We start from the raw sequence: 25,483 nt of genomic DNA on the forward strand, positions 1-25,483 counted from the left end.
CTTGACTATTGTAAATAGTGCTGCTGTGAGCATTGGGGTGCATGTATCTTCTCGAATTACAGTTTTCTCTGGATATATGCCCAGGAGTGGGATTGCTGGATCATATGGCAACTCTATTTTTAGTTTTTTAAGGAACCTCCATACTGTTCTCCATAGTGCCTCCACCAATTTACATTCCCACCAACAGTGTAGGAGGGTTCCCTTTTCGCCACACCCTCTCCAGCATTTCTTATTTGTAGATTTTTTAATAATGGCCATTCTGACCTGTGTGAAGTGATACCTCATTATAGTTTTGATTTGCATTTCTCTAATATTTAGCAGTATTGAGCATCTTTGCATGTGCCTATTGGCCATCTGTATGTCTTCTTTGGAGAAATGTCTGTTTTAGTCTTCTGCCCAGTTTTTGGTTGGGTTGTCTTTTTTTGTTATTGAGTTGTATGAGCTGAAAAATGATTACTTTAAACACACATGCAAAAAGTAGATTGAGATCAGTCACAAAGGATGTTAAATGGCCTGAGTAAGAAAGTGGCAGCACATGGCAGAAGCACTACTAGAAGAAGCTTTTTCAACCTCAGAGAAAATTGAAGAGCTAACATTTATTGAGTTCTTGCCATGCACCTGCCAGGCCCCTGTTAGGCCTGTTACATATATTAACTCATTTAATCCTCATCACAACTCCATGAGGTAGGTCATATTATCCCCACTTTACAGATGATGAAACTGAGGCACACTTCATCAGGATGATGAAACCTGAACCTAACTTAATTCAGGTCACCCAGCTTTTAAGTGGCAGAGCCAGATCAGAAACTGAGGCAGCCCAGGTCCAGGTTCCTTGCTCCTAACCACTGTTCTGTATTAGTCACAGATTCTCAGAGCCCGAAGGGACCATAGAGGGCAGCCCAGTCCAAGCACCTCATTTTACAGGTGCCCCAAAATGGAGTGTAACAGTCTACAGATTTTTCCAACACACCTTTATTAAGCCCAGGCAGGTAAAGTCAGTGTGTCATACAGGCAGGCAGAAGACATTAGAGAGTAGTGGAGACAGTAGCCAACTGGGAAGGATACACACCACCTAAAAAATTTATACTCAGCTCCATGGGAGGTGGTGACAGCCAATACTAACACATCCTTAGGCTTCATTCTACTTGAGGGACACCAGTTTGCAAAGCTCTGGGACTCTGCACACCATCCGGCATCCTGAGTCACGTGTACAAAGCCTGGCTTGGACAGTTCACACCATCAATGAAACGTTGAAACCCTGGACCCCTGATGGCTTCATCTTGGATCTTGTCAAGTTATAATAGGGAGCAGGTGATTTCACCGTGGCTCAGTCACCCTCTGGAAATTAAACAAGAGGTTTCTAGTCAAACTGGGCCATGTTCCCGGGGGGACTGCCGCTGGTGTAGGGTCTTTAAGCCACACCACGTGTGCTGCAGTTCTGGGCAGCTCGGTGGTGTGGGAGGTAGGAGGACAACCCATGATTATCACTCATAGATGGGGGAAAACCATCCTGGGGAGCAGAGCTTAGAATTGTTTAATTTGGCCCTGAGGATGAACCACAGGGAGACAGGTTGCAGCATGGTGTAAGGAAAAATATCCAGCCTACAAAACTTTTAAAGGGAACTTCTCCTGAAAGGCAGTGATCTGGTGGGAATGGCCACCCTTAAAAAGGGGTGTCATACAGGGACTCAGAACCAGCCTGAGGGTTTGAGTGGATGGCTTTAAGATGTGTCTGCGTGCCATTGACACTTTGCTCACTGTGTTCTGTCTTCCAGCTGGTCATGCAGTATCTCTACTACGGTGGCCCAGAGTCGCTTCTCATTAAAAACAACGAGATCATGGAGGTAAGGAATCCGCTGTGTCATTGGGTGGGTAGCACGCACAGGCGGTGTCTGGGGGGAGGCTGTGTTGGGTTTTCATTTGGATGCAGGCTTTGGGGTCCTGCCTACCTCCTTAGATCTCCCAAGGGCTTCTCATCAGAGCCCCTCCCCTGGAAGGCTGGGGTGCTGGGTGCGCTAGTCTGATCCCTTTCAATAGCAACTGAGTGAAGCCCAATTTTAACTGGCTTTGGCAGGTGGAGGAAAGGAAATTTACTGAAGAGTCTGAGGCTAGCGCTAGCTTCAGGCACAGCTGGGGCTCAAATAGCATCATCAGGAACTATCTTTGATGACTTCTCCCTTGTCATTTGTAAGAGAAATATATGGTCTGAAAGCATTCCTCAAACCTCAGCATGTCCACTGAGGCAGAAGCCAAGAGCCAGTTACAAAGCTCTCCTGGCCTCACTCAGGCCCCTCAGTCCTGCAGCTCCCTGGCTCTCCCTGTCTCCTGTCCACCTCTAGTAAGTCTGCCTCTTCTCCCCTCCCTGCTCCTTCCTAGAAGTGGAACTCGTGTCAAAGCTGGTAGCTTTGAACCAGAAGCCAAAATCACTTTGATATTCCTGAGCGAAAGAGCCAGGAGCCTGTTCAGGTGCCTGAAGTCCAGGGTGGCTGATGAGAGATGTCAGAACACTATGAGTTGTTCAAGAGGTGACACCACACGGTGGTTCAGACGTGGCCTCTGGGCCAGACTGGGTTCAGATCCAGGCTCTACCCCTTGTGAGCTGTGTGATCTTGGAGCAGTAATTTAACCTCTCTGATCCTCAGTTTCCCAACCTGTAGAATGGGGATAACAATATCTACCCCATTGGGTTTTGAAGATCTTAAGAGTTTCTACTTGTAAGGTGCTTACTACAGTGCCTGGCATGTGTCACAGGGGCTGTGTGTTCACTGGGGGCCATTTATCCTTTTGTTCTTACTCTGTGAAACCTTCTGTGGTCACTCCCCCGCCCCCCAAAGTTACTCTCCTGTCTCTCTGGACGGTTCCTCTGACACGTCACCACCTCAGGACTAAACTACACTCTGAGGACTCAGACTCTTTTGTAAACCTTTTAAAAAATTATTTTCAAATTGAAATAATGAACATACATTTCAGTCATGTAGATAATACAGAAGGGCTTTATAGTACATAAAAAGCACCTCACCCAGCCACCCCCCACCCCCCACCCCATCGTCCCAGTCCTTTCCCCAAAGGCAATCCCTTTGAACTCTTGCTTCAGCCCTTTCTTCCCCTCCCCAGAGCCTCTGTTCAGCATCTTCCACGGCCAGGTGCCGTGCTCAGGGCTGGAATACAGCAGCGATGCCAAGGGACAGAGATCCCTGCCCTCCTGGTCTCTGGAGAGGGCGACAGGCATGACATCATGTCTGGTGTGAGAAGGGCTGTGAGGAAAACTCAGACAGGGTAAGGGGGCCAGATGGTGATGGAGGGAGTAGTCCTGAGGTGACATCTGTGTGGAGACATGGATAAATGGAGGGAGTGAGCCACACTTATACCCACCTTGCTAAATAAGAGCGTCACCCTTATTTCTGGACGTAACAATTTTAGGCATTTTTGCTTGACCTCTTGCTGTAATAAATGTAAATTTGATTCACTTCGACCCCACCCCTCCCCCCTGCCATCTTCCCCTGCAGTTGAATTCTGTCGCTGGGTCTTACTCCTCTAATGCCAGCAACAGCTCTAGTGTAACCTTCCGGCTTTAGAGTGATGTCCGACACTTTATTCCTGGTGCCTTCACCTTGGGTACCGCTGTGGGAGGTGAAGAGTTTTCTCACCGTGGGCATTGCTTTCCTTCCACCTCCCAACCTCTAACAGGCTCTTTTCATGGTTTTTAGCTTCTGTCTGCTGCTAAATTTTTCCAGCTGGAGGCTCTGCAGCGACACTGTGAGATTATCTGTGCAAAGAGCATCAATACCGACAACTGTGTGGATATTTACAACCACGCCAAGGTAATCAATCCCATTCTCGCTTCTCGAGCACCCCCCATGCCCTGACGCAGGAGAGGCTTTCTTTGCAGACACTCTGAGTCCGGGTAGAGCGCGGATGCTGGGCCTGTGCATTTAGGCCAAGCCATCATTGCTCCTCCCAAGGTCTGCTTCCTGCTGAGAAGAGATGTCTTTCCCTTCATCTGCCCCTCCAGAACACAATGAAAGCAAGCAAGCAGAAGTTTCAAAAGCAGAGTCATTCTCAAACTGTAGCACGCGTATGAGTCACATGGCAGACTCTGATTCAGCAAGCTCTGGGGTGGGCGCCGGTCCTGCGTTTCTAACAGGCTCCCAGGTGAAGCCTCTGCAGCTGGTCTAGGCCACACCTTGAGCAGCAAGCTTCTGGAACAGTGGTTCTCCAAGTGTCGTCCCCAATCCAGCAGCATCAGTATCAACCAGAAACTTGTCAGGAATGTATATTGTAGGCCCCACCCAGACCTACTGAATCAGAAACTTTGTGAGTGAGGTCTGGCCATCTATGGCTTCCCAGCCCCTCCAGGTGATTCTGGGGGTGTTCACAGGTGAGAACCATTATGCTAGAACTGAGGTTCCCAATGCTGGCTGCACGGTAGAATCACCTGGGCACCCACTTAAAATCCCCATGCCTGGGACCTATCACAGACCAATTCATCAATCTCTGGGGGTGGAGCCTGGAAAAAAGGTATTTTTTTCATAGCTTCCTGGGTGATTCTCAGATGTGCCAAGGTTGAGAACAGGCTGTCAACACTAGAGAGGTCCAAGGAGTCCTCCTAGTCAGGTGGCCCCAACACCTGGGGAGACATTTGGAATCTCGGTGTGGCCCTTCACCCCAAAGATCTCTGCAGGGAAGCCCAGGAATCTGTATTTTTAACAGGCTCCCAGGGCAACCTTTTGTGATTTCAGCCCTAAGGCCAGTCTTCACTCCAGTTTTTGGAGTAAAATCACTGAACCACCGATTTCATCCAATTCACTTCACAAGTGGGGATACCGGGACCAAGAGAATTAAAATCATGTGTCCAGGTGCCACTTCATTTTGGTTCATGCGCTCAGGACAGGGGGATTAGCATCTGCTGGGAAGAAACAATGAAATAAATTAAGATCAGGAGTTAATTTAAAACAAAGCGCTCTTCTTTGGTATAACTGCAGCTCAGCACACATGCCTCCCACATCCACGGTTGTAGAGTGACAATTGGTGTGAATAATGGTTACTCTGCTCATTGTGAAAACACAGGTTACGTTTGAGATGTTATTTTCTGTTTTACACCAACATTCCCTGAGTCCTTTCCAGGTGCAGGCCTCTGTGCTTAAAGCTTTGTTGCATTACCTTTTTAAATCCTCACCACAACCCTTTCATTAGTCCCATGTTATAATAAGGAAACGGAGGCACAGAGAGGTGCAGTAACTTGCTTAAGGTCACACAGCTATTACAGAGATTTTTTCATTGTGGTAAAACATACGTAATGTGAAACTTACCATTTTAACCATTTCTAAGTGTACACTTCAGCGGTATTACGTACATTCGCATTGTTGTGCAACCATCACTGCCATCCATCTCCAGAATTTTTCATCTTCCCAAACTGAAATTCTATGCCCATTAAACACTAACTCCCCATTCCCCCCTCCTCCCCAGCCCTTGCAACCATCATTCTACTTTCTGTCTCTGTGAGTTTGACTGCTCTAGGTGCTTCATATAAATGGAATCATATGGTATTTGTCTGGCTTATTTTTGTAGCTGGCTTCTTTCGGTTAGCACAGTGTCCTCCAGGTTCATCCATGTTGCGGTGTGTGTCAGAATTTCATTTCTTTTTCAGGCTGAATAATATTCCATTGTATGTATGTACCACATTGTGTTTATCCATTCGTCCATCAGTGGATACCTGGGTTGCTTCCACCTTTTGGCTCTTGTGAATAATGCTGCTATGAACAGGGGTGTGCAAATATCTGTTCCAGTCCCTTCTTTCAGTTCTTTGGGATATTTGCCCAGAATGTAAACCTACATTTGCCTCACTCCAAAGCACAGGTTCTTCCTTGTGTTTATTGTCTGACCTAATAAATGTTCGAAATATTTGCAATAATCCTTGCAATAATACTCAAAAAAAGATTTTCTGATTGGTCATCAGTAAATCAAAAGGTTCAGTCAGGCTACTTTCTACCCACCCACACTGGATGTTTTGGTTAAGTAAGGGTTTTACCAAAATCTGGTTTCTTGGGACACAGCAAAAAAAAATTTTTTTTTTAAATCTTGAGCTGGTTACTTTGCAAAAAAGCATCCAGAGAAACTCTCTACCCAGGAAGAGGGCCCAGTTAGTCTCACGGTCCTCTGACCCCTCCCCTGGCCATTGGACACCCATATTGCCCTGTGAACCCCACATCCACAGTGGCTTTGCTGTGGCCTATCTCCTTGGCAGCAAGGCCTGCGTTCCACAGTCCCATTTTAATAACTTCAGGTTCCTTGGCAGGCAGCTTCTGTAGCTCTCTTTTTATTTAATAACGCACCCGATGCAACGTGAGCCCAGGCTGGGAATACATTAGTGCTACAGGCTTGGAACACCTATGGCAAAGAACTGCCTCTTTCATTGATGTGCCTCTGCAGCCAGAGCTTGGTCAGACGCCAGCCTCTGTCTACCCTCCCAGGCCTCATCCTGGAATGTTTCCAAGGTCAATGCCTGCCCTTCGTGATACTTGCATGGAGAACGGGGCAATGCCAGCACCCCTTGCCCTTTCTATGTGCTGCTTCCCCTGTGCTGTGGATCCTGCAGCTCCCACTAATGATAACCTGCCACGTGGATTCTATTACTGCCAGGTTGTGCTGCATACTGAGGCTAGTTTAGTAAAAGAGGCAGAAAAGAAACCAATACTCGGTTTGGAACCCCAGGAAATGCAGATATTGAGATACTAACAACCATACTTCAAATGTCAACAAGTTCTTGGCAACATTACCTCTCTTCTGCACCTAACCATTGGAGACAGCTGTGGAGTTTTCCAGCCCAGAGGAGAAGCCTAGCCCATAAATGCACGGCTTCCTCATCTTTTTTTTCCTAGCAAAGCTGTCCTGAACTATTCAGTCATGAAGAAGAGGCCCTGGAGCTTCTGATGGCCCTTTCAGGGTGTCTTTCAACTTGAGAATAAGAAGAAGCTGGTTCATCAAATTGAGTCTAAGCTAACGCAGTAAGCTCAATGGGGCACTGTGATGGGAAGAACATATGTGTGGAAACCAAGGGATTCATTCCCTAGTGTTTATTGTGAGCCCACTGTTTACCAGGAGGTGTATATACATCTGAATAAGAAATTAGTAAGATATGGCCTCTGCACTTGAAAAAGGTACTGTCTAGGACAGGGGTCAGCAAACTTCTGTGAAGGTCCAGATAAATATTTTCACAGAGGCCATGCTGTCACTTTGATCCTACTCAATTCTGCCATTGTAGTGAAAAGCAGCCAGAGACAATATGTAAATGAATGGGTGTGGCTGTCTCCCAATAAAACTTTATTTACAAAAACAGGTGGTGGGCCAGATTTGGCTCACAGGCCTGTAGTTTGTCAACCGTTGGTCTAGAAGGTGAGAGGTCTGGTCCCAGGTCTGTCTGTAATTAGCTGTGTAAAGGTAGGCAAGCATCTGATATATACTCACCATTCAATAAATATCACCAAATATAAATGTAAGTACTTATTGTGCTTATTCTTCTCCAGTTACACTAACTTGTGATGAGAGACACCCCTATACAAAGCAAGTGGCTAGGTGTGGTAAGGGGAGAGGGTCTCTCTGTGTCCACAGAATCAGAGATAGGCAACTCTGAGCCTCAGTTTCCCCACATGTACAATGAGGGCTTTTCTCTGTGACTCTAAAAGGCGGGTTCATATTGAAAGAATGAAAGCGTTCCTAAGAACTCTTCCAGCTCCAGGATGCTATGCATCTCTGTGAACATCTGTGTGATAACAAGCCTGCTCACCTGATAAAGCTCACCAGGCCCCCTAAGCCTCTCCGAGACCACGGAATCACCTGGCGTGTCCGTGTCCTAAATGCACAGAGCATGGTACCCTCCAGTCCACGCCCCCTCATTTTGTAGCTTGGGAAACTGAGGCCCAGAGAAGTGATTTGACTCACCCAAAGGTGCACATGATTTTTATGAAGATAGGTCATTGGCTCAGTGAATTAGCACATGGTGTCAGTGAGTTCAAGGTATAGGCTTGAGGGAGTTCCCTAGTGGCCTATTGGTTAGGATTCCAGGCTTTCACTGCCGTGGCCTGGATTCAGTCCCTGGTCGGAGAACTGAGATCCCGCAAGCCATGTGATGCAGCCAAAAAAATAATAATAATAGTTTTATAAAAAAGAAAAAAAGGTTACAGGCTTGGTCCTTCTATGGGCCACTTAGCTGAACTAGGTTCCATAGATACAGTCAACTCCCCTTATTCCAACCTAGGCACCTACTTTGTCCACGTGGGTCCCTGGATTTAAATGAGTGAGATGAGAGTAATAATGATGAATAGTTTACATTTAGCGTGACAGCTAACACTGAGTGAGCACTGACTACAGTCAGCCATTGTTCTGAATGTGCCATGTATTGTCTCATTTAATGCCAGCCACAGCTTATTAGGTAGGTATTATTATCTTCCCCCATTTTAGGGACAGGAATATGGAGGCACAGAGAGATTAAATAACTCGCCCAGCAGCAGGTGGCTGGAAGTGGCAAAGTCTGGATTAAAAACTCACGCAGATTCCAGAGCCCCCTGCCTTAGCTCCCTTCCTAACCTGTCTCCCCTACGTGTGACAGATGACAGTCCTGCCATCAGTTATGTTCTATTCAATCCCCCCAACAGGTCTAGGATGCAAGTGACTTAGTTCCCATTTTGAAAATGAGGAGCCTAAAGCCAGAGGCCAAGTGACCCAGCCCTGGTCACATATTCAGAAAAGGGGGGGAGCCCCAACTTGAATCCAGGTGTCCCGCTCATTCCACTGTTGCCCTGTTGGCGCTGCCTCATCGAAATTCCACCATTCCACGTGGAGCAGCTTAAAGTGCATCTCTGGCTTAAGGACAGCATATTAGGGAGTTCAGAACGATAAATTCCACATTTAGATAATTTAGCATCTAAATAAAGCAGCAGGATATCATCTCAGGGAGCATTTAACTTCTGAGCATCCAGCTCATTGCAATAGAGAGACAAGCTTTGAAAACTGTAGAAAAGGTCTGAATACGGACACAGCTGACCCTCGTCTGCACATTTGCTCCTGCATCTCCAACAGGAATTCCTCCACCCAGCACGCGTCCGAGGTTGAATGGTATCAGGCCGGAGGCAGTGCATTCTAATGGTTAAACCCTTCAGGACTTGAGTTACCAGGGTTCAGCTCCTGGTTCTGTCCTTGACATGTCGTGTGAATTTTTGTCAGCTACTCTCTTGTCTCACTTTCCTCATCTATAAATTGAAGGTGGTAATAGTACCTGCCTCAAGGAAATTTGAGGACTATGAGATGATACACGTGAAGTGCCTAGCACGGTGCCCAGCACATGATATGCTGTCAATAAATCTTTGCTGCTGGTGTCACTACTCTGAGAATTAACTGTTCATTCATACATTCAACAAATCCATATTGTGTCTACTGTCTGCCAAGCCTTCTTCTTGGGCTTGTAAAGTGAGGCAGGTCAATGTCATCCCTTCCGTATCGGTTTAGTCTGTCAGGAACAATGTCTCTTGATCAGTTTCTCAACCTTGGCACTACTGACAATGTGAGCTGCATAACTCTCTGCTGGGGGGTCTGTCCTCTGCATGGTGGGGTATTTAGTGGCATCCCTGGCTTCTACCCACTAGATGCCAGTAGTAGAACTGTGTCTGCAACTCCATCAGTGCACCAGTTATCTGCAGTGGAGCAAAGAGACTCAAAACCCAGTGTTAAAATAGTGAGTGCTTGTTTAGTACGTGAGTCGACAGCATGGCTGGGCTCTTCTGGTCTCAGCCAGCCTTGCTTCTGAGGTCAGCTGGCCGGTCGGCTACGGCTGGCTGTGCTGATCCTGGCTGGGCTCAGTCGCCGTCGGGTCAGTTTCATGTGGTTGTTCAAGCTGCAAGCAGGCTAGCTCAGGCTTGTTTCTGAGGCAGAGGCAGGGTTCTGAGAGAGAGCATGGAAGCACACACGGCCACTTGAAGCCAGCTCAGAACTGGCAACTCTCACTTCAACCACGTTCTCTTGGCCTGAGCAACTCACAAGGCCAAGGCGGGGAGGAATGGACTCAGCCCTTTGATGGCAGGAGCTGCAAAGTCACGTCCCCTGGGTGTGAATACAGCAAAGGATGCAGAATCAGGGCCACTGTCGCAGTCAGTCTACCTTAACAGGTGTTCGCCATCAACACATGTGAAAACAGGTGCTTTCAGAAACATAACCATCTCCTGCTTCTTCTCCACTCTCCACAGTTTCTTGGAGTCATGGAGCTCTCAGCATATTGTGAAGGCTACTTTCTCAAAAACATGATGGTCCTCATCGAAAACGAAGCATTCAAGCAGCTCCTATATGACAAAAATGGCGAAGGGACGGGCCAGGATGTGCTCCAGGACTTACAGAGGACGTTGGCCATCAGGATTCAGTCAATCCACTTGTCATCCTCCAAAGGTTCTGTTGTATGAAACGTCCAGTCCAAGGAATGGTCCCCGGGGACTTGCCAGTTCTGCTGCTGCACTGGCTTCACACGAACATACAAGTCTCACGTGGCATCTGTTTTTGGCTGGGCCAAGGAGCTGCCTCTACTGCCTCAGCTGCTCTTGAATAAGCAAATGCAGCTCCCATGAGCTCCTGTTGAGAAACAAAGGACATGCCACTGGCCTGCAGGTCAGATTGCAGCTGGATCCAGAGCTAGAAGGCCAACGTGGGGCAGCCGAGCTGACCTCATCTGAAAGCACCCCTGGGGCAGTTGAACACTCCTTGCCAGGGACCGCTGTCTAGCAGATAGACTGAGAACTAAAGGTCGTTCAGGTTCCAGGTTGACAGTTGGAGAACTTCACCGTACCGGCCCTGAAAAGCATTATATTTATTACACATTACCTTAGTAGCTGCAATTCCGCAAGAGTTAAACCATGGTAGCAAATTGGTGAGGCTGTTAGCAATGACGAAGACATCATTTGGCATATTTTTAGGGGTGGGAACTTTTTAAAATGTTCATAAAAAAAAAAACCCCAAAACAGGGCAGCCTTGTAGTTTAAAATATATTTCTAAAAGCTTAACAGTTCATTTTCAACTGAATTGTGTTTAGGGATCTGTGTTTTGAGATTTCTTTTTTTAAAAAAAAAAAAAAACAGCTGCAGGTCTACACTGTATAAACATGCATCTGAGAAGATATTGCTGATATTCTACACAAGGTGAAATAATAACCTTGCCTTAGTGATCATGGTTACACAAAAGAGGTGCACTGCCAATAATTAACTCAATAGTTGAAAAAAACCTGCATGCTAATCGTGATTTCGGGGTGAGATAAAATCCCCCCACATAAAAAAAAAAAACACATGCATTTGCATGGGCCTGAACCTGTAGAATGTTATGTTTGTGCTTCATTTTCGCCAAGGTAAAAATGTCCCATCACTTCTTGCTAAAGGTCCATTTGGTGGAACTAACATATCCATTTCCTTTCCTAGTTACGAATGATGCTGGGATGCTTTTGCAGAAATGTGTTCATAGATGATGCCGCACAGGGGATGGGGAGGGGGGGGCACGTCAGAGAATTTACTATTAATCCCAGAGTTTCCTCTGTATTCTCAGAAGATGTTAATAGTTTGTTACTAGCCAGAGAATATGACTATGTTAGATTATTTTTAAAGATGAAACATGTATGATAGGATGGATTCTTCCTGTATTCTGAGAGTGTCCAGTATAGGGTTATCTATAATGAAAGTTTATATCGACAGGGCTCTGTTTGCTTTGCCATATATTATAAGCAAGAGAGATTAGTGAAGTGCCACAATATTCAAGATAATTTTTGAGTCGCTGCCTTTTTTTTCTTGTCCTTTCATTTGAAACCTAGATAACATGCAGTAAAAACTAGGAGAATGACTCTTACCCTTTGGGATGGCAAAGTTTCGTTGACAAAACTATTTCCTAGCATGCCTTTGGGAACTTGTGCGCAGACCCCAGAGTCTAAAGGAGCTGCTGTTCAAACGTTGTACTAGCTCCCTGAGCCATTGTTCAGAGGACCAATGTCAAGTCCTATTTCATGGGTATGTCTCATGGAGTACCCGGGCCACATCTGTCTACAGCATTGGTTCTTCTGTGATGCTGATACACAAGGCCTCTCTTCCACTTGGTCATTTGCAAACCTCCCCAGACCATACCATCCGATGAGGAAGGGGGAAAAATAACTGCCTACAGAGGAGTCCAAGTTACAGATACACAGCACATCCTGAGTCATTGTTGTCTCTCGCCTCCTCCTGTCCGAGATGCTGCGTGGATATTTCCTTAACCGTGACTGACTTCCCTGTAATGTCTGATGCTAGCTCTGGGCCTCTGGGCATTGACTTGTACAGTGGCAACTCCTGACGGGCTTCTGTCATAGTTCGGTGTGCTTTCTCTGTCATTAAAAGAAATGATTTTCCCAAGCCGCGCATTGTTTGTATGGTACCAGTGAGCTCTTACCCCACAGTTGGAGCCCGAGAACTTCACTCAGTTAAGACATCGGAAAATGTGACCCTGCAGAAAAAAAAATCAAGGGAAATGAAGATGCTAGATAAAAGATGGGTGCTCGTGTCGCTGACTGCCTTCCACTCTGCCAACTAGAACTTGGCTAACCAAGCTCTAGTCCCCTGGGTCTGCAGACACCTCTGGGTGCCACCCTTGGATTTCCTTCCCATCAGGCAGAGGACATACAGGTGCCGCCTGTAATTGCCTCTTGCCTCCTGCAGCTAACTCGCCTGCAGAGGATGGAGTTCTGACTGTCATTTGTGTGCCTCGATGAAGCTTTTGGGGAGTGGGGGAATGGAGAAAAACAGGTTATCTCAACCTGGCATGCCCCGCCCCCCAGGGCAGCATGAAGTGATATTTGTGGATGGTGGCAGCATTCTGGGATTGGGGGTGAGGGTCATGGAGGGACAAGCAGCTCTCCCCTTGGGGGTCAAACCAAGTCCCCAGCTGGTCCCCTCTGGCTCCTGACCCAGCCTGGGCCCAACCCAGGTCTGGTGGAGATGAATACCTCTGGCCTATCCACAGAGGCCTACAGGAAGCCAGGCAGAGGTCCAGGCAGCTCCTGGAGCCCCGGGCCAGTGAGGCCTGGTCAACAGCTGACATCACAAGCACCTCTGGCAAAGACTGATCACCCCTGATTAGCAGTCGAGGTCTGTTTCTTCTTTAGGAAGCAACCCAAGCAACTGAGTGCCAGGGGCCAGAACTCTGAGTCAGGCCAGGAGAACAGAAGGTCAATTTATTTTTGACTGTGCATCACCCCCTGTGTAGCCTCGGGGTGAATAAGGCATCTGATGTGTTCCTTTTGGAAAGATAAAAGTGTGTGCTGTGGCATTTGCCTTTTACTTGTCGGATAGGGGGCTTTGTCCCTCGGTTCTTAGCGACTGCACAAGGGCCCCTTAGCATGGGGTGGGGGGGTAGGTGTAGGCAGGGGAGCCTACCTGCCTGCCATGTAGCTCCGCTGCGCCCCTTCTGTTCGCTGTGAAAAACCAGAAGGCTCGTGTGCCTGCAGCCCTGGGAATCAACATGAAGGGCTTGACTTGGCTTCTGCTAGCCCCTCCCCAACTCAACGTGTGAAGGGTCTTATATATACCATGCTTGGGTGCCATCCGTTCTCCCCAAAAGAAGGAGGATTCTCCAGCCAAACTAGAGATCAAGGTGTGAGCTCCCAACACAAGAGGGGCCCAGGCAGAAGCTGGAGGAAAGTGCAGTCAGGCCTCTGGTAGGGCTGGATAGAGGGCCTCTACCAGTCTCCCCACCCGAGACTCTGGAGTTCTGTGACTCTTGTAGCTTGTGTTTCTTTCCTGAGAAGCCCCAGGCAGAAATGTTACTCCAGCTGGGTGATATGTCATCCAGAGTTGTCTCATCAAAGCTGTTATCACACTGTGCTTACTAACCTCAGGCCTCGTGCTGTCAGGGTGGGTGAAAGGTAAGGATCCTAGGCAATACTTTGAGGAAAATCTCCTCTTTCACCCACCTTGGGCTCCCAGCCTTCTTCAGAATCCAGTGCTCAGCTCCCCCAACCCCTCGCCCTACGTTCGCCAGCTTGAGTCACATATGAGTGGTCAGAGAAGTGTTCACATCCTCCCATTCCTACCTCCCCTTCCCACCCGCCCCGACGTGGACACCCTCCCCCGCTAGCAGACCGTTTCCTGAGCTTGTCGGCTTCAGCGTTCAAGTCGGGGAGGAATTCACCCAGCCCTTCTGTGCAGCGCCCACTGCTGGACGTCAGGCTCCAGTGCAGGCCTGAAACCTTCCCTTTCCCAGCTGATTCAGCCCCTGACTCACTTTGAAAACAGTGGACAAGTTATTATGCCATCTAGTTTTCATTTTCCTCTTTTGAGAAATTGGGTTTAAAAATAACTAGTGAACAGGGTTGTTGGGAGGATTAGAGGAGGTATTTTGTACAGGGCCTCTGCTTGTAGCAGCAGAGAAAAAGCGTTCCGAATTTCTAAGACTGAGCAGACAGGAGAATGTGATGACTCACACAAGGAAAGGAAGGTTAATGATTTTACCATTCATTTCTAGAACTTTTTTTTTTTAATTTTTTGGCTGCGTTGGGTCTTCGTTGCTGCTCGCGGGCTTTCTCTAGTTGCGGCGAGCGGGGGCTACTCTTCGTTGCAGTGTGCGGGCTTCTCATTGTGGTGGCTTCTCTTGTTGCGGAGCATGGGCTGTAGGCGCGCGGGCTCAGTAGTTGTGGCACATGGGCTCAGTAGTTGTGGCTCGCGGGCTCTAGAGCACAGGCTCAGTAGTTGTGGAGCATGGGCTTAGTTGCTCCATGGCATGTGTGATCTTCACAGACCAGGGATCGAACCCGTGTCCCCTGCCCTGGCAGGTGGATTCTTAACCACTGCGCCACCAGGGAAGTCACTTTCTAGAACTTTCTACCTCAGAGTTTCCCATGGTAGTTTGTGATTCTCTGAGTTTTGCTGCTCTTCCAGGCGACGTGGGGAAATTGCCCAAAAACGATTCTATTGCCAACCTCGTTCCTAGTACAGTGCCTTAACACAAAGTCGGTGATCAAGAAATGTGTAACTTAATGGAAGCCAAGTTCAACTGGATTTCCTTTCAAATAAATACTCGATTTCCTAAGTACTAGAGTTGCAGGGGTTTGCTCTCCCAAACTCCTCATCAACTCAAGAATGTGAGACTCACGTTTGTGACTCATATGACACAAGGCCCCAAAAATGACCGGGCAGGGAACAGACTCATTGGGGCCAACTCTCAGTCCAGGGCTGGGGACCAATGCTCTTTGGGGAGGAAGTGGGAGTCATAAATTCCCAAATGAAACAAACTGCTGGTTGTCACCCCCAAAAAAAACCCTGGATCTCTGTCCTCACCAAGTCAACAGCTAAGCTCAGGTCCTTTACTGCCACTTGAGTGTGTGGACACTCATCCCCAATCCCTCCACCAGGAAATCTCCCTGGTAAGGCTTCACGCCACCCCTGTTCCTCCCCAGCTGGCCAATGCCTTGAATAAAGCAGCACGTGCCTTTGGACAGGGCCATTACAGAAGCTGGTAGGATGCCTATTTTTTCACCATCTTTAAAAATAACCCAGCACATTTTAAACTTCCTGCTTCACAGGAAAAAAAAAAATAGAACTCGAACTCAGCAATCACATTGCACATTAGTTCCCATTCCTGATGAGGCAGTCAGATAACGAGAACCCTGCAAAAGGACACATCTCCAAGATTAGCTCTGAATATGAAAAGTCAATCTGTCCGCTTGAATAGGCAACTAAAAGAGATGCCCTGATGTCACTGATACGTTCTTTGGATGTTGCTTTTCAGAGTTAACCTTTGGATGAGTTCTGCATTTTAATGCCATCTCAAACCTCTGGGACTAAGCTGCAGGTGGTATAACAGAGGGGCTCTGGGCTGGGTACCAGACCTCACCTGTGGGCCCACTGCTGCCATCAGCTACTTGGGTAACCTTGACTGGGCCTCTTCTCCACTCTGGACCCGTTTCCTCAACTCTAAATGGGAGTCCTTGTGAGCTGATATTCTGTCACCTAGACTGGGACATGTCACACACACTCCTGTTACTACATATATATATTATATATTACATATATTAGAATGGTGGTGACGCTGTTTAGTGTGATGGAACATTCTGGATTGCATCCAGGATGACTTCGGAAAAGGGACCTCAGTGTATGATGATGTCTTCGGTAAAACAGGTGGGAAACCAAGTAAAAGCCCTACAACCAGGCTCCAAGGACATTTTACTCTGAGGATGCATCTCACCAGATCATGGCCTCGTGACTACCATCTCCTTTTGTTTTGTTTTTCTCACTTTTTGTTTTTAAATAATTATAGATTCACAGGAAGTCACAAAGAGAGTACAGAGAGGTCCTGTGTACCCTTCATCCAGTTTCCCCCAATGGTAACATCTCAAGTATCGCTAGTATAACATCAAACCAGGAAGTGGACATTGGCACAATGTGAGTTCATAGCTCTATGCCATTTTATGACATGCATAGATCTGTTTAACCACCACCACAATCACTATTCCATCACCACAAAGATCTCCTTCGTGCTACCCCTTTATAGTCACTCCTACCCCCTTCCTCCACACATAACATCCATAAGCCCTAGCAACCACTAATCTGTTTTCCATCTCTATAGTGTTGTCATTTTGAGAATGTTATATAAATGGAACCATACCGTAAGTGGCTTTCTTCACTCAGCACAGTGCCCTTGAGATCCATCCAAGGATGTCGCATGTATCAAGAGTCTGTTCCTTTTTTATTGCTGAGTGGTATTCCCCGGTGTCTCATCTCCTTTTTACCTAATGCTCCAGCATGTCAGGAAGTATGGCAGTGAGACAGCTTGGCTCTGGCAGCTGCCTCTCTGATCAGAGATCCCAGAAAACAATTATGTCTCCTGAGAGCTGGACATGACTACCTCACCCTGCAGCATCGAGGAGAGACTGTCCCATGATGTTAGTCCTACAATTCAGTGTTGGTGATGGATCACGGAGGTCCACTGCTCTCACTTGGGCTCACCTGGGTCTTTCAGCTCTGCGGTAAGGTCCTTCTATGATTGACTGACTTTTCCAAACATCTCACTGATGGTATTGGGAAAGGCTTCGCACACTCAATCTGTACACATATCACTGGGGATCTCGTTGATATGCAGGTTCTGACTCAGTGGGGCTGGGTCGGGCTTGAGAGTCAGCATTTTGAACAAGCATCCAGGTGATGCTGTTGCCTCTGGTCCAGGGACCACACTTTGAGTAGCAAAGGTGTAGAGCCTGGAGATTCATCTCAAAGACCTTCTCCTGCCAGACCAATCTGTGGCTTTTGTCCTATCACCTGGCCTTTCTGCAATTTCAATCTTGTGGATTATTATGAGCCTTTCTTTCTGACCCAGACCATGAAGACATTTTAGCACTATATCTGGGGGAATCATTTCAAATTATGTTTTTCTAGGCGGTTCTGAATTATGCCTAAGGAATTATTTGCACAGAACTCCATACTACCCTCACTTTTTCCTGGTCCGCTTTGGGTCTAAATCAAATGTATTTATCGCACAGGTGTTTACTGATGTCGTAAGATGCATAAGGGACCCTCCTCTCTGCCATCAAGTACCCAAACTCTCCCCCTTTTCTTTTCCCTTTTTCCTTCAGGGATGGCAGTAGAAGGAAAGGAGAAAATTCTTGTTTATTTTAAGGCTGTTTTATGAGGTTTCTTTCTGCACTCAAGAGACACCCTGGGAGCATTAGGGACCCAGGAGGATCAAGAAGGGAACAATCAAAGACAGCTGTCCCTTCTATGGTTGCTTGAAAACTCTTTGATAGTGGAGAGGGATGAGTGACGCATCTGGTTCAAATGGCTGCTGGGTGACCTTGAGACTTGACAGCATGTGCTGCAGGGGAAGGAGGGGGTAGGATTTCATCCTTAATTACTCCTCTTTCCTTTCCTTGTCAAGGGAATGAGTGCATGTTTTCAACACTTCAAAGGAATCACTCTTATACACTAAATATTGTGATTGGAGGTGGGGGGAAAGCTCAGACACCGTTTTCTGTTGAACAAGTAGTAAGAAAGTACATAAGCTTCTGTTTTCCTAGAAATTCCTTGGACCAGGGAGTGACTCCCTGCCCTAGAAGTGTGAGGGCTTCAGTTAACCGTTAAATTGAATGTAAGTCAGGTGTGTGATGTGGTCACTTAGGAGAGTTAATTTGGCTATAGGCTGCATCAGTCGAAGCAGGATCACTGGAATGATGGTTCTCTCTGCTCCAGAGAGATCCCCACTGGAGCTGTGCGTCCAGTTCAGGGCCTGGATGCATCAGGGTTCCCAGCAGCAAGCAACTCTCTGACTAATTTGAGACAAAAGGGGATTTATTCAAAGATATTAGATGATTCATACAATTGTTGAGAGGGCTAGAGAAACCATTTTAAAGGCGGGGCTTTTAGGAATAACATAAACTGTGACACAGAAAAGCCCTGATGAGATCATTGCTGTCACTGCCACCACCAGATACAACGAAGGCAGAAATTAATAATGGCAGGTCTGCAGTTACCAGGAGCTTGATTTCCATGACTGCTACGGCGGTGAGCACCAATACCGTTCCTGCATCAGGAACTCAGCCTGCTCGAGAAGCTCAATGCTTTTACCTCCACCTGTAAGAACAGAGTTTCACCTCAGTGCATCCCACTGGCAGAACCTGGGTCATGTGACTGTGTCAGACACAGAGGAGGCTGGGAATTTCAGTTCTTACTGCTGCATTAGGGAGACAGGACCTACACCATGGGATTTCTACAAATATAGAAAGATAATGGGTAGCCATGAACATGACACATGTCCCCTTCATTTAATGAAGGTCGCAGAGAAACTGCAGCCTCATCAGAAAGTGAAAGAACAGCTGAAGAAAATGGGATGTTTGGCCCGTAGAAGAGAAGACTTGGGTGACCATGATGGTTGCCTTTAAATAGAGGGAGAGATTTCACAGATAAGAGGAATTAGCCTCATTCAGTATGGCCACAGGGATTAGAGCTGTCCCAATGATGGACTCTTCAAGGATTCAGACTTCATCTAAGCATAAACAAGAACTTTTAAAAGTCAGATCAAAGCCTTCCCAAGACTGAATGACTTCTCTCAGGGGATAGTGAGTTCCCCATCACAGGAAGCATTCAAGAAAATGCTGGTCAACCGCAAGCAATAAAGCAGGGTAGAATTTAAAGGTCTCTTACAAGTCAGGGATTTTGTCATTATTAGTTCTCTCCTTCTGATAGTAATCATCCATTTGGCCTCAGAAAAGAAATCAGTGTTGATAGATCTTATGTAGAATTTGTAATGACCTCCCAGCCTTCGCTTTTTGCCAGGGCTGCATTGTATTGAAATCTGCCACCCTATTTATCCTCATCCAGTTAGTGAGGCAGCAGATCTATTCATTATTATTACTTATCTTATACAGAAGGAAGAGAAATGTTCTATAAAACCTCACCAGCTGGCAAGAAAAAAAGTAGCTAGAAGTGATTCAGTCACTGAAAAATGGGACTTCTTTTTATAAAGGGGGAAAAAGTGGATTTCAGTAAAGCAATCAAGTTAGGGAGGGCCATTTTTGAGAGTAGAAAGAAATCCAGGTATGTGAAATTGCATGTGTCAACACCACCCCCTGTTAATGCATTTTTAAAGCCAGACTCAACAGAGAAAAACCATGAGTGGTGCATTAGTTTGGCCACAAGTGCCTGGTGAGTGAGTTCCCCTGCCAGCCTCAGTCTTCCCACCTGCAGAATGGGAATGCCACTGCATTGACAAACCCAGAGGTGGAGAGGCACTCTTGCGGTAGTGGGGGGGGGGGAGAGGGGGAGGGGGGTTCTGTCAAAATGCAGAACGCGGTGTTCACCAAGGGCTGGACAAGCAGAGAGCAGCAAGAGGGAAACTAGGGTTTGTCCCTACCCTGGAGCTGGCTACCTCCAGTCTTATCGCTGATTGGTTAAATCCACCTCCCCCGCAGCCTTGGGTCCCCAAAGGCCAGCAGTTGCTCTGTCAGCCATCCAGCCCGGGACAGCCTGACAGCCCCCCTCTTACTACACTATTGAGTTTGAGGAGTCACCCGCTAGATTCCAGTTTGATTCATGACACCCTCTTGACAGCCTCATTCCCCGGAGTCCCCAGGGACTCCTGCTCTGAGCTCTCAGGTAGGGAATCTTACTCTGAGACTGTGAGCCACTGTCACATTTCATCCCAGAGGCGATGGAAGCAATACCTGAATATGGTGCCCCTGTGTGCTGCTTCCATGTGACTGAAATATCATTTTCAATGCACAAGAGAGTGGTGTGTTTCCCATTCCTTTATATTTCACGTTCCTCTTTTATATCTTTGCAGAAATTGGCATGACAGGACAGGGCTGGTTTTAGAGAATGACTTCTTGACAGGTAAAGGACCACCACAGGGCAATCGTATACATTCCTACCATGGAAATATACTCTGCAATGTATATATATATATATGAGAACAAGTAAAACCCAGCATTGTTCTGACTTGGACAGAATAGTGAGATCTAACATTTATGGAGCTTTTATCATGTGGCAGATCCTGTACCAAGTACTTTACATGCACTATCTCAGTCCTCACTGTGAATCCTACCTGATAAGGATCTGTATTTCCATTTTACAGATAGGGAAACTGAGGTGCAGAGAGCAAGGCTAAAAGGTAAGTGCAGAGAGGAGCTGTGGATCTGGGCTGGTCTGACTTCTAAGCAAGCCCAGTCCTCTTGGTTTATTGCGTCCTGTAAAGAGAGGTGGGGAAAATACGATGCTTCTCTCTTGTCCACTGCCTGAAAAATGGCCATTCAGATAACTATTCAGAAGAGGAAGATCAAGCCTTATGGGCTAAGACAAAGGTTAATTGTGTGACCTATGGTGAGCTATTAGGCCGAGGTCAGCTGCCTCTGGATGTAGTTTTTTTTTAAACTTTGGGTTTATTTACTTATTTATTTATTTATTTATGGCTGTGTTGGGTCTTCGTTTCTGTGCGAGGGCCTTCTCCAGTTGCGGCAAGTGGGGGCCACTCTTCATCGCGGTGCGCGGGCCTCTCACTATCGTGGCCTCTCTTGTTGCGGAGCACAGGCTCCAGACGCACAAGCTCAGTAGTTGTGGCTCACGGGCTCAGTCGCTCCGCGGCATGTGGGATCTTCCCAGACCAGGGCTCGAACCTGTGTCCCCTGCATTGGCAGGCAGACTCTCAACCACTGCGCCACCAGGGAAGCCCCTGGATGTAGTTTTGTTGTGAGTTTTGTTTGGGGCAGAAAGGATTGTTGAGTGCTGTAAGGGTTCCATTCAGATCAGCCAATATTTAACGGGTATTGATTTCTCTGGGGACAGAGATGAGGACGATGCATCCCTCAAAGGTGCTCCCTGACACACAGACACAGCCTAGGTACTGAGTTGCTGCCAGGCTGACTCGGTGCAAAGTGAGGTGGCGGGAGCTTGTCAGACAGCCTCCGAAGACCCACCACCCTGTCCAAGGACCCACCACCCTCCACGCCTTGTTGACAGATGGGTCACCAATTATCATCATTCTCAGCCAGGCGCTGGGTCAAACAGGAGACGTGATTGGTCCCCTATGCCTCTGAGCCCGCCCCTTTCCCAACTCAGATTTTTGGCTTTTGTTGGGCCAGGATCCCACTGACCTGAGTTCTCAGCCTTGTTGACAAATAGAGAAAGCAGTGGGGGAATTTCCCTAAAGGCTGACTTCACCCCCAAACAGTGACTCAGTGATGGGCATCACTTGCCCAGGGGCATACCCCTAAGGGGCATCTCCTGGCCTCCAAGACTCTGCTACCTCGGGGTGCGGGGAGCAGAGTATGGTTGTGTTAACTCAAAGCAGGATGTAGTCCCCTTTCCAGGCACGGGGAACAACCTGAATTTGGGAGGTTTGGGATTTAGTCTCTTGTTAGAGCTGAGAAAGACTTCAAAGGCTCAGCTGCTTCTTAGAGCTTTATAAACGAGGAAAGGCCCACAGAGCCAGCACACGAAGGCCCCTTTATTGCCTCTGAGGCTGCAGAAGAAGGCACGCCCCGTGGCCGGTTCCTGCAGTGCAGCAGCCGGGCTGCTTATTTAGACTTCCACGTGGAGGACAAGAGACTTGTTTGCTTTCTGTTGCTGAGACGGCCCTAACCACAAATTTTGCTTTCAGTTGCAGCCTTTCAGAAGCACCTCAAGAATAAGCCACCAGAAACTCCTCACGCTTACACAGGCATTCTAATTTTTTCCTGGTTTTTGTTTGTTTCGTTGGGTTTTTTTTTTAGTAGATCAGCTTGAGCTGAAACACAGTTCTGTTTCTGCCATTTTCTGCTGTACATACAGCATCTTCATCTTCAGTACATTCTGTATTCAGGGGAACAAGAGTGGATTGAGAAAGCCCAGGAGGTACTTTTTTCTTTTCTCTTTTTTTTTTTTTTAAGCAAAATCGGGAAATAAGTAAATAGCTGTGACGTCCAGGCAGTGGAGAATCAGGACATTGAACAGCTTTGGTTCAGCGGTTCAGGGCTGAGCTGTAGGCAGGTGTCCTCAGTGCCAGCCTGGGGTTAGACGGACCGGCCTTTGTTGCTGACTTAGTGTGTAGGGGTCACTTCAGTACTCAGTGCTCGATTGTGTTAAAGGAGGGTAGTGGACGGCAGGCAGGCTGCAGCATGAGCCGAGGACGCGCATCACTGGGTAAAACCCACTAACTGTCCAACGAGGAAACAATCCAGCTGCTGCGTCTTCTGCTGCTGCTTCCACTTGGAATGAGAAAGACAGCACAGGAGAGACGTGGACACCGCCAGCTCAGGAGCCGACAGCGCCAGCCCCACACTTCACTCACTCTGTTTTTGGCAACTTTGGGCAAGTCATAGACTCTGCTTTACCTCTGCTTCTCCACCTGTGCACGTGTACACAGCTCTCTCTAAAAGAAGTGCTCTACTCCCCTGCTTCTCTGAGTGGGCTCCACAGACAGTAGCATTAGCCTCATTGGAAGTTTGTGGGAAATGTAGAATCCCACCCCCCGACCCCAGACCTACGGCCCTGGACTCTGCATTTTAACTGGAGGCCCAGGTGACTGCTGAGCACACTGGGGTCTGAGATGCCGCTCGGCATCTCCCAAGCTGCTGTGACTGCATCAGGCACCTCGCAAAGGATACCCCAAAACACGCCCGAAAAGACCATCTACAAATGGTCAGAACTTGGGGAGCCGACCAGGGTGGGATGTGGGAGAAGACCTTTAAAATGTTTCATTTGTTCATGGGACTTCCCTGGTTGTCCAGTGGGGAAGACTCTGCGCTCCCAATGCAGGGGGCCCAGGTTCGACCCCTGGTTGGGGAACTAGATCCCACATTCACGCTGCAACTAAAGATTCCGCATGCCACAACTAAAGATCCCACATGCCACAACAAAGATCCCGAATGCGGCAATTAAGACCCAGAGCAGGCCTTCCCTGGTGGTGCAGTGGTTAAGAATCCTCCTGCCAATGCAGGGGACACGGGTTCAAGCCGTGGTCCAGGAAGATCCCACATGCTGCAGAGCAACTAAGCCCATGCGCCACAACTACTGAGCCTGCACTCTACAGCCCGTGTGCCACAACTACTGAGCCCACGTGCCACAACTACTGAAGCCCACGCACCTAGAGCCCATGCTCCACAACAAGAGAAGCCACCGCAATGAGAAGCCCACGCACCGCAACGAAGAGTAGCCCCCGCTCGCCACAACTAGAGAAAGCCCGCGTGCAGCAACGAAGACCCAACGCAGGTAAAAATGAAAAAAAAAAATTAAAACAAACACCCCCCCAAAAAAAGACCCAAAGCAGCCAAATAACTAAATAAATATTTTGAATTTTTTTTTAATGTTTTATTTGTTCAGCTGTAATAAGTCTTTTTTTAAAATAAATTTATTCATTTATTTATTTTTGGCTGCGTTGGGTCTTTGTTGCTGAACGCAGGCTTTTCTCTAATTGCGGCGAGTGGGGGCTACTCTTCGTTGCGGAGCACAGGCTCTGGGCGCGCGGGCTTCAGTAGTTGTGGCGTGTGGGCTCAGTAGTTGTGGCTTGCGGGCTATAGAGTGCAAGCTCAGTAGTTGTTGTGCACGGGCTTAGTTGCTCCGTGGCATGTAGGATCTTCCCGGACCGGGGCTCGAACCCGTGTCCCCTGCATTGGCAGGCAGATTTTCAACCACTGCGCCACCAGGGAAGTCCTGTAATAAGTCATTTTAAGACCTCTGTGTTCTCAGAGACGTTTTCTTTCTTTTTTTATTTATTTATTTTGGCTGCATTGAGTCTTTGTTGCTACACGCTGGCTTTCTCTAGTTGCAGCGAGCGGGGGCTACTCTTCGTTGCGGTGCACGGGCTTCTCATTGCAGTGGCTTCTCTTGTTGCGGAGCACGGGCTCTGGGCACGTGGGCTTCAGTAGTTGTGGCATGTGGGCTCAGTAGTTGTGGCTCGCGGGTTCTAGAGTGCAGGTTCAGTAGTTGTGGCACATGGGCTTAGTTGCTCCGCCGCTTGTGGGATCTTCCCTGGCTGGGAATTGAACCCATGTCCTCTGCATTGGCAGGTGGATTCTTAACCACTGCGCCACCAAGGAAGTCCCTCAGAGATGTTTTCTGATAGTCATTTGTGCATCCTTTTACTGCCAGTCACTTCTCCCCTGACTAGAGGTGTGAGATGTTTTTCAAGTCCGCTGTGGAATGTCTGATAAATTACCTTCCCTGCTGAGTGACTTCTTTCCTGCTGTCTCTCACCAGGGGCACATTGTGAAGAAAGCTTTGGAACACCATATATATATGCAATCATCCTTTCCAGCCACCTGTTTCTGCTGACAACTTTAGGAATTACCAAGCATTAGGTATAAACCACTCCATTCTGGGGAGAGATGACACAGAAAGCTAAGGGGGTTTTATACCACATATGCATGCTTGAGGTTTGCCAAAAGCAGCTTGTGTTCCACGTGGGACAGACAAGCCACTCAAGGGGCAGGAGCAGAGACGGGAATTGAAGGGAGGGAAGTGTGATGGCTTGAAAGAGGATGTTTCAATGGTACATGGGCAGGAGGGGGTGGGGCTGACAATCTGAAACACCTTCCTTAGAAATGTCCTTTGAGAGCATAAAAGTTAAAACAAGAAACTATGATGTTTACAGAATGCCCTAAACTCCTAGAATTTCAGCCTTTAGATTATGTCTCTACATACATGTTAATGAAACATGATCTTTTTGCTTTTTGCAAAATTGTTTTGTAAAAGCAATTCTTTTCACCCAAAGGAGATCAAGGCCCTGCCTACAATGCAGCGTAGAGAAGGAGTACTGATTAATTATCCAGATAAGCCACAGCCAACCTCCCCCAGCCCAACTACCTCTGTACACAAACCATCATCATGGACTTTTCCAAAAATATCTGACCAGAGGCACTAACCACGTGATTGGGACTTGGTTTAGCACAGGGGTCCCCAACTCCCAGGGCCGCGGTCCGGTATCAGCCCTCAGCCTGTTAGGAACCGGGCCGCACAGCAGGAGGTGAGCGGGCGGG

At 47.6% G+C, this 25,483-nt stretch overlaps 1 protein-coding gene across 2 annotated transcripts in view; it reads left to right on the forward strand.

The window, feature by feature from the left end:
* ABTB3 (ankyrin repeat and BTB domain containing 3) overlaps positions 1 to 12,404 on the forward strand; it is a 308,462-nt gene extending 296,058 nt beyond the window's left edge. For both annotated transcript variants that reach the window (XM_068561159.1, XM_068561160.1), the window contains 3 exons: positions 1,776 to 1,844; positions 3,708 to 3,821; positions 10,236 to 12,404. In XM_068561159.1, the coding sequence (XP_068417260.1) occupies positions 1,776 to 1,844; positions 3,708 to 3,821; positions 10,236 to 10,445 (393 nt within the window). In that variant the 3' untranslated portion in view covers positions 10,446 to 12,404. The remainder of the gene's footprint in view (positions 1 to 1,775; positions 1,845 to 3,707; positions 3,822 to 10,235) is intronic.
* Positions 12,405 to 25,483: the final 13,079 nt, after the last annotated feature.

This window comes from Eschrichtius robustus, chromosome 13, assembly GCF_028021215.1.
Source record: "Eschrichtius robustus isolate mEscRob2 chromosome 13, mEscRob2.pri, whole genome shotgun sequence".
Classification (NCBI taxonomy): domain Eukaryota; kingdom Metazoa; phylum Chordata; class Mammalia; order Artiodactyla; family Eschrichtiidae; genus Eschrichtius; species Eschrichtius robustus.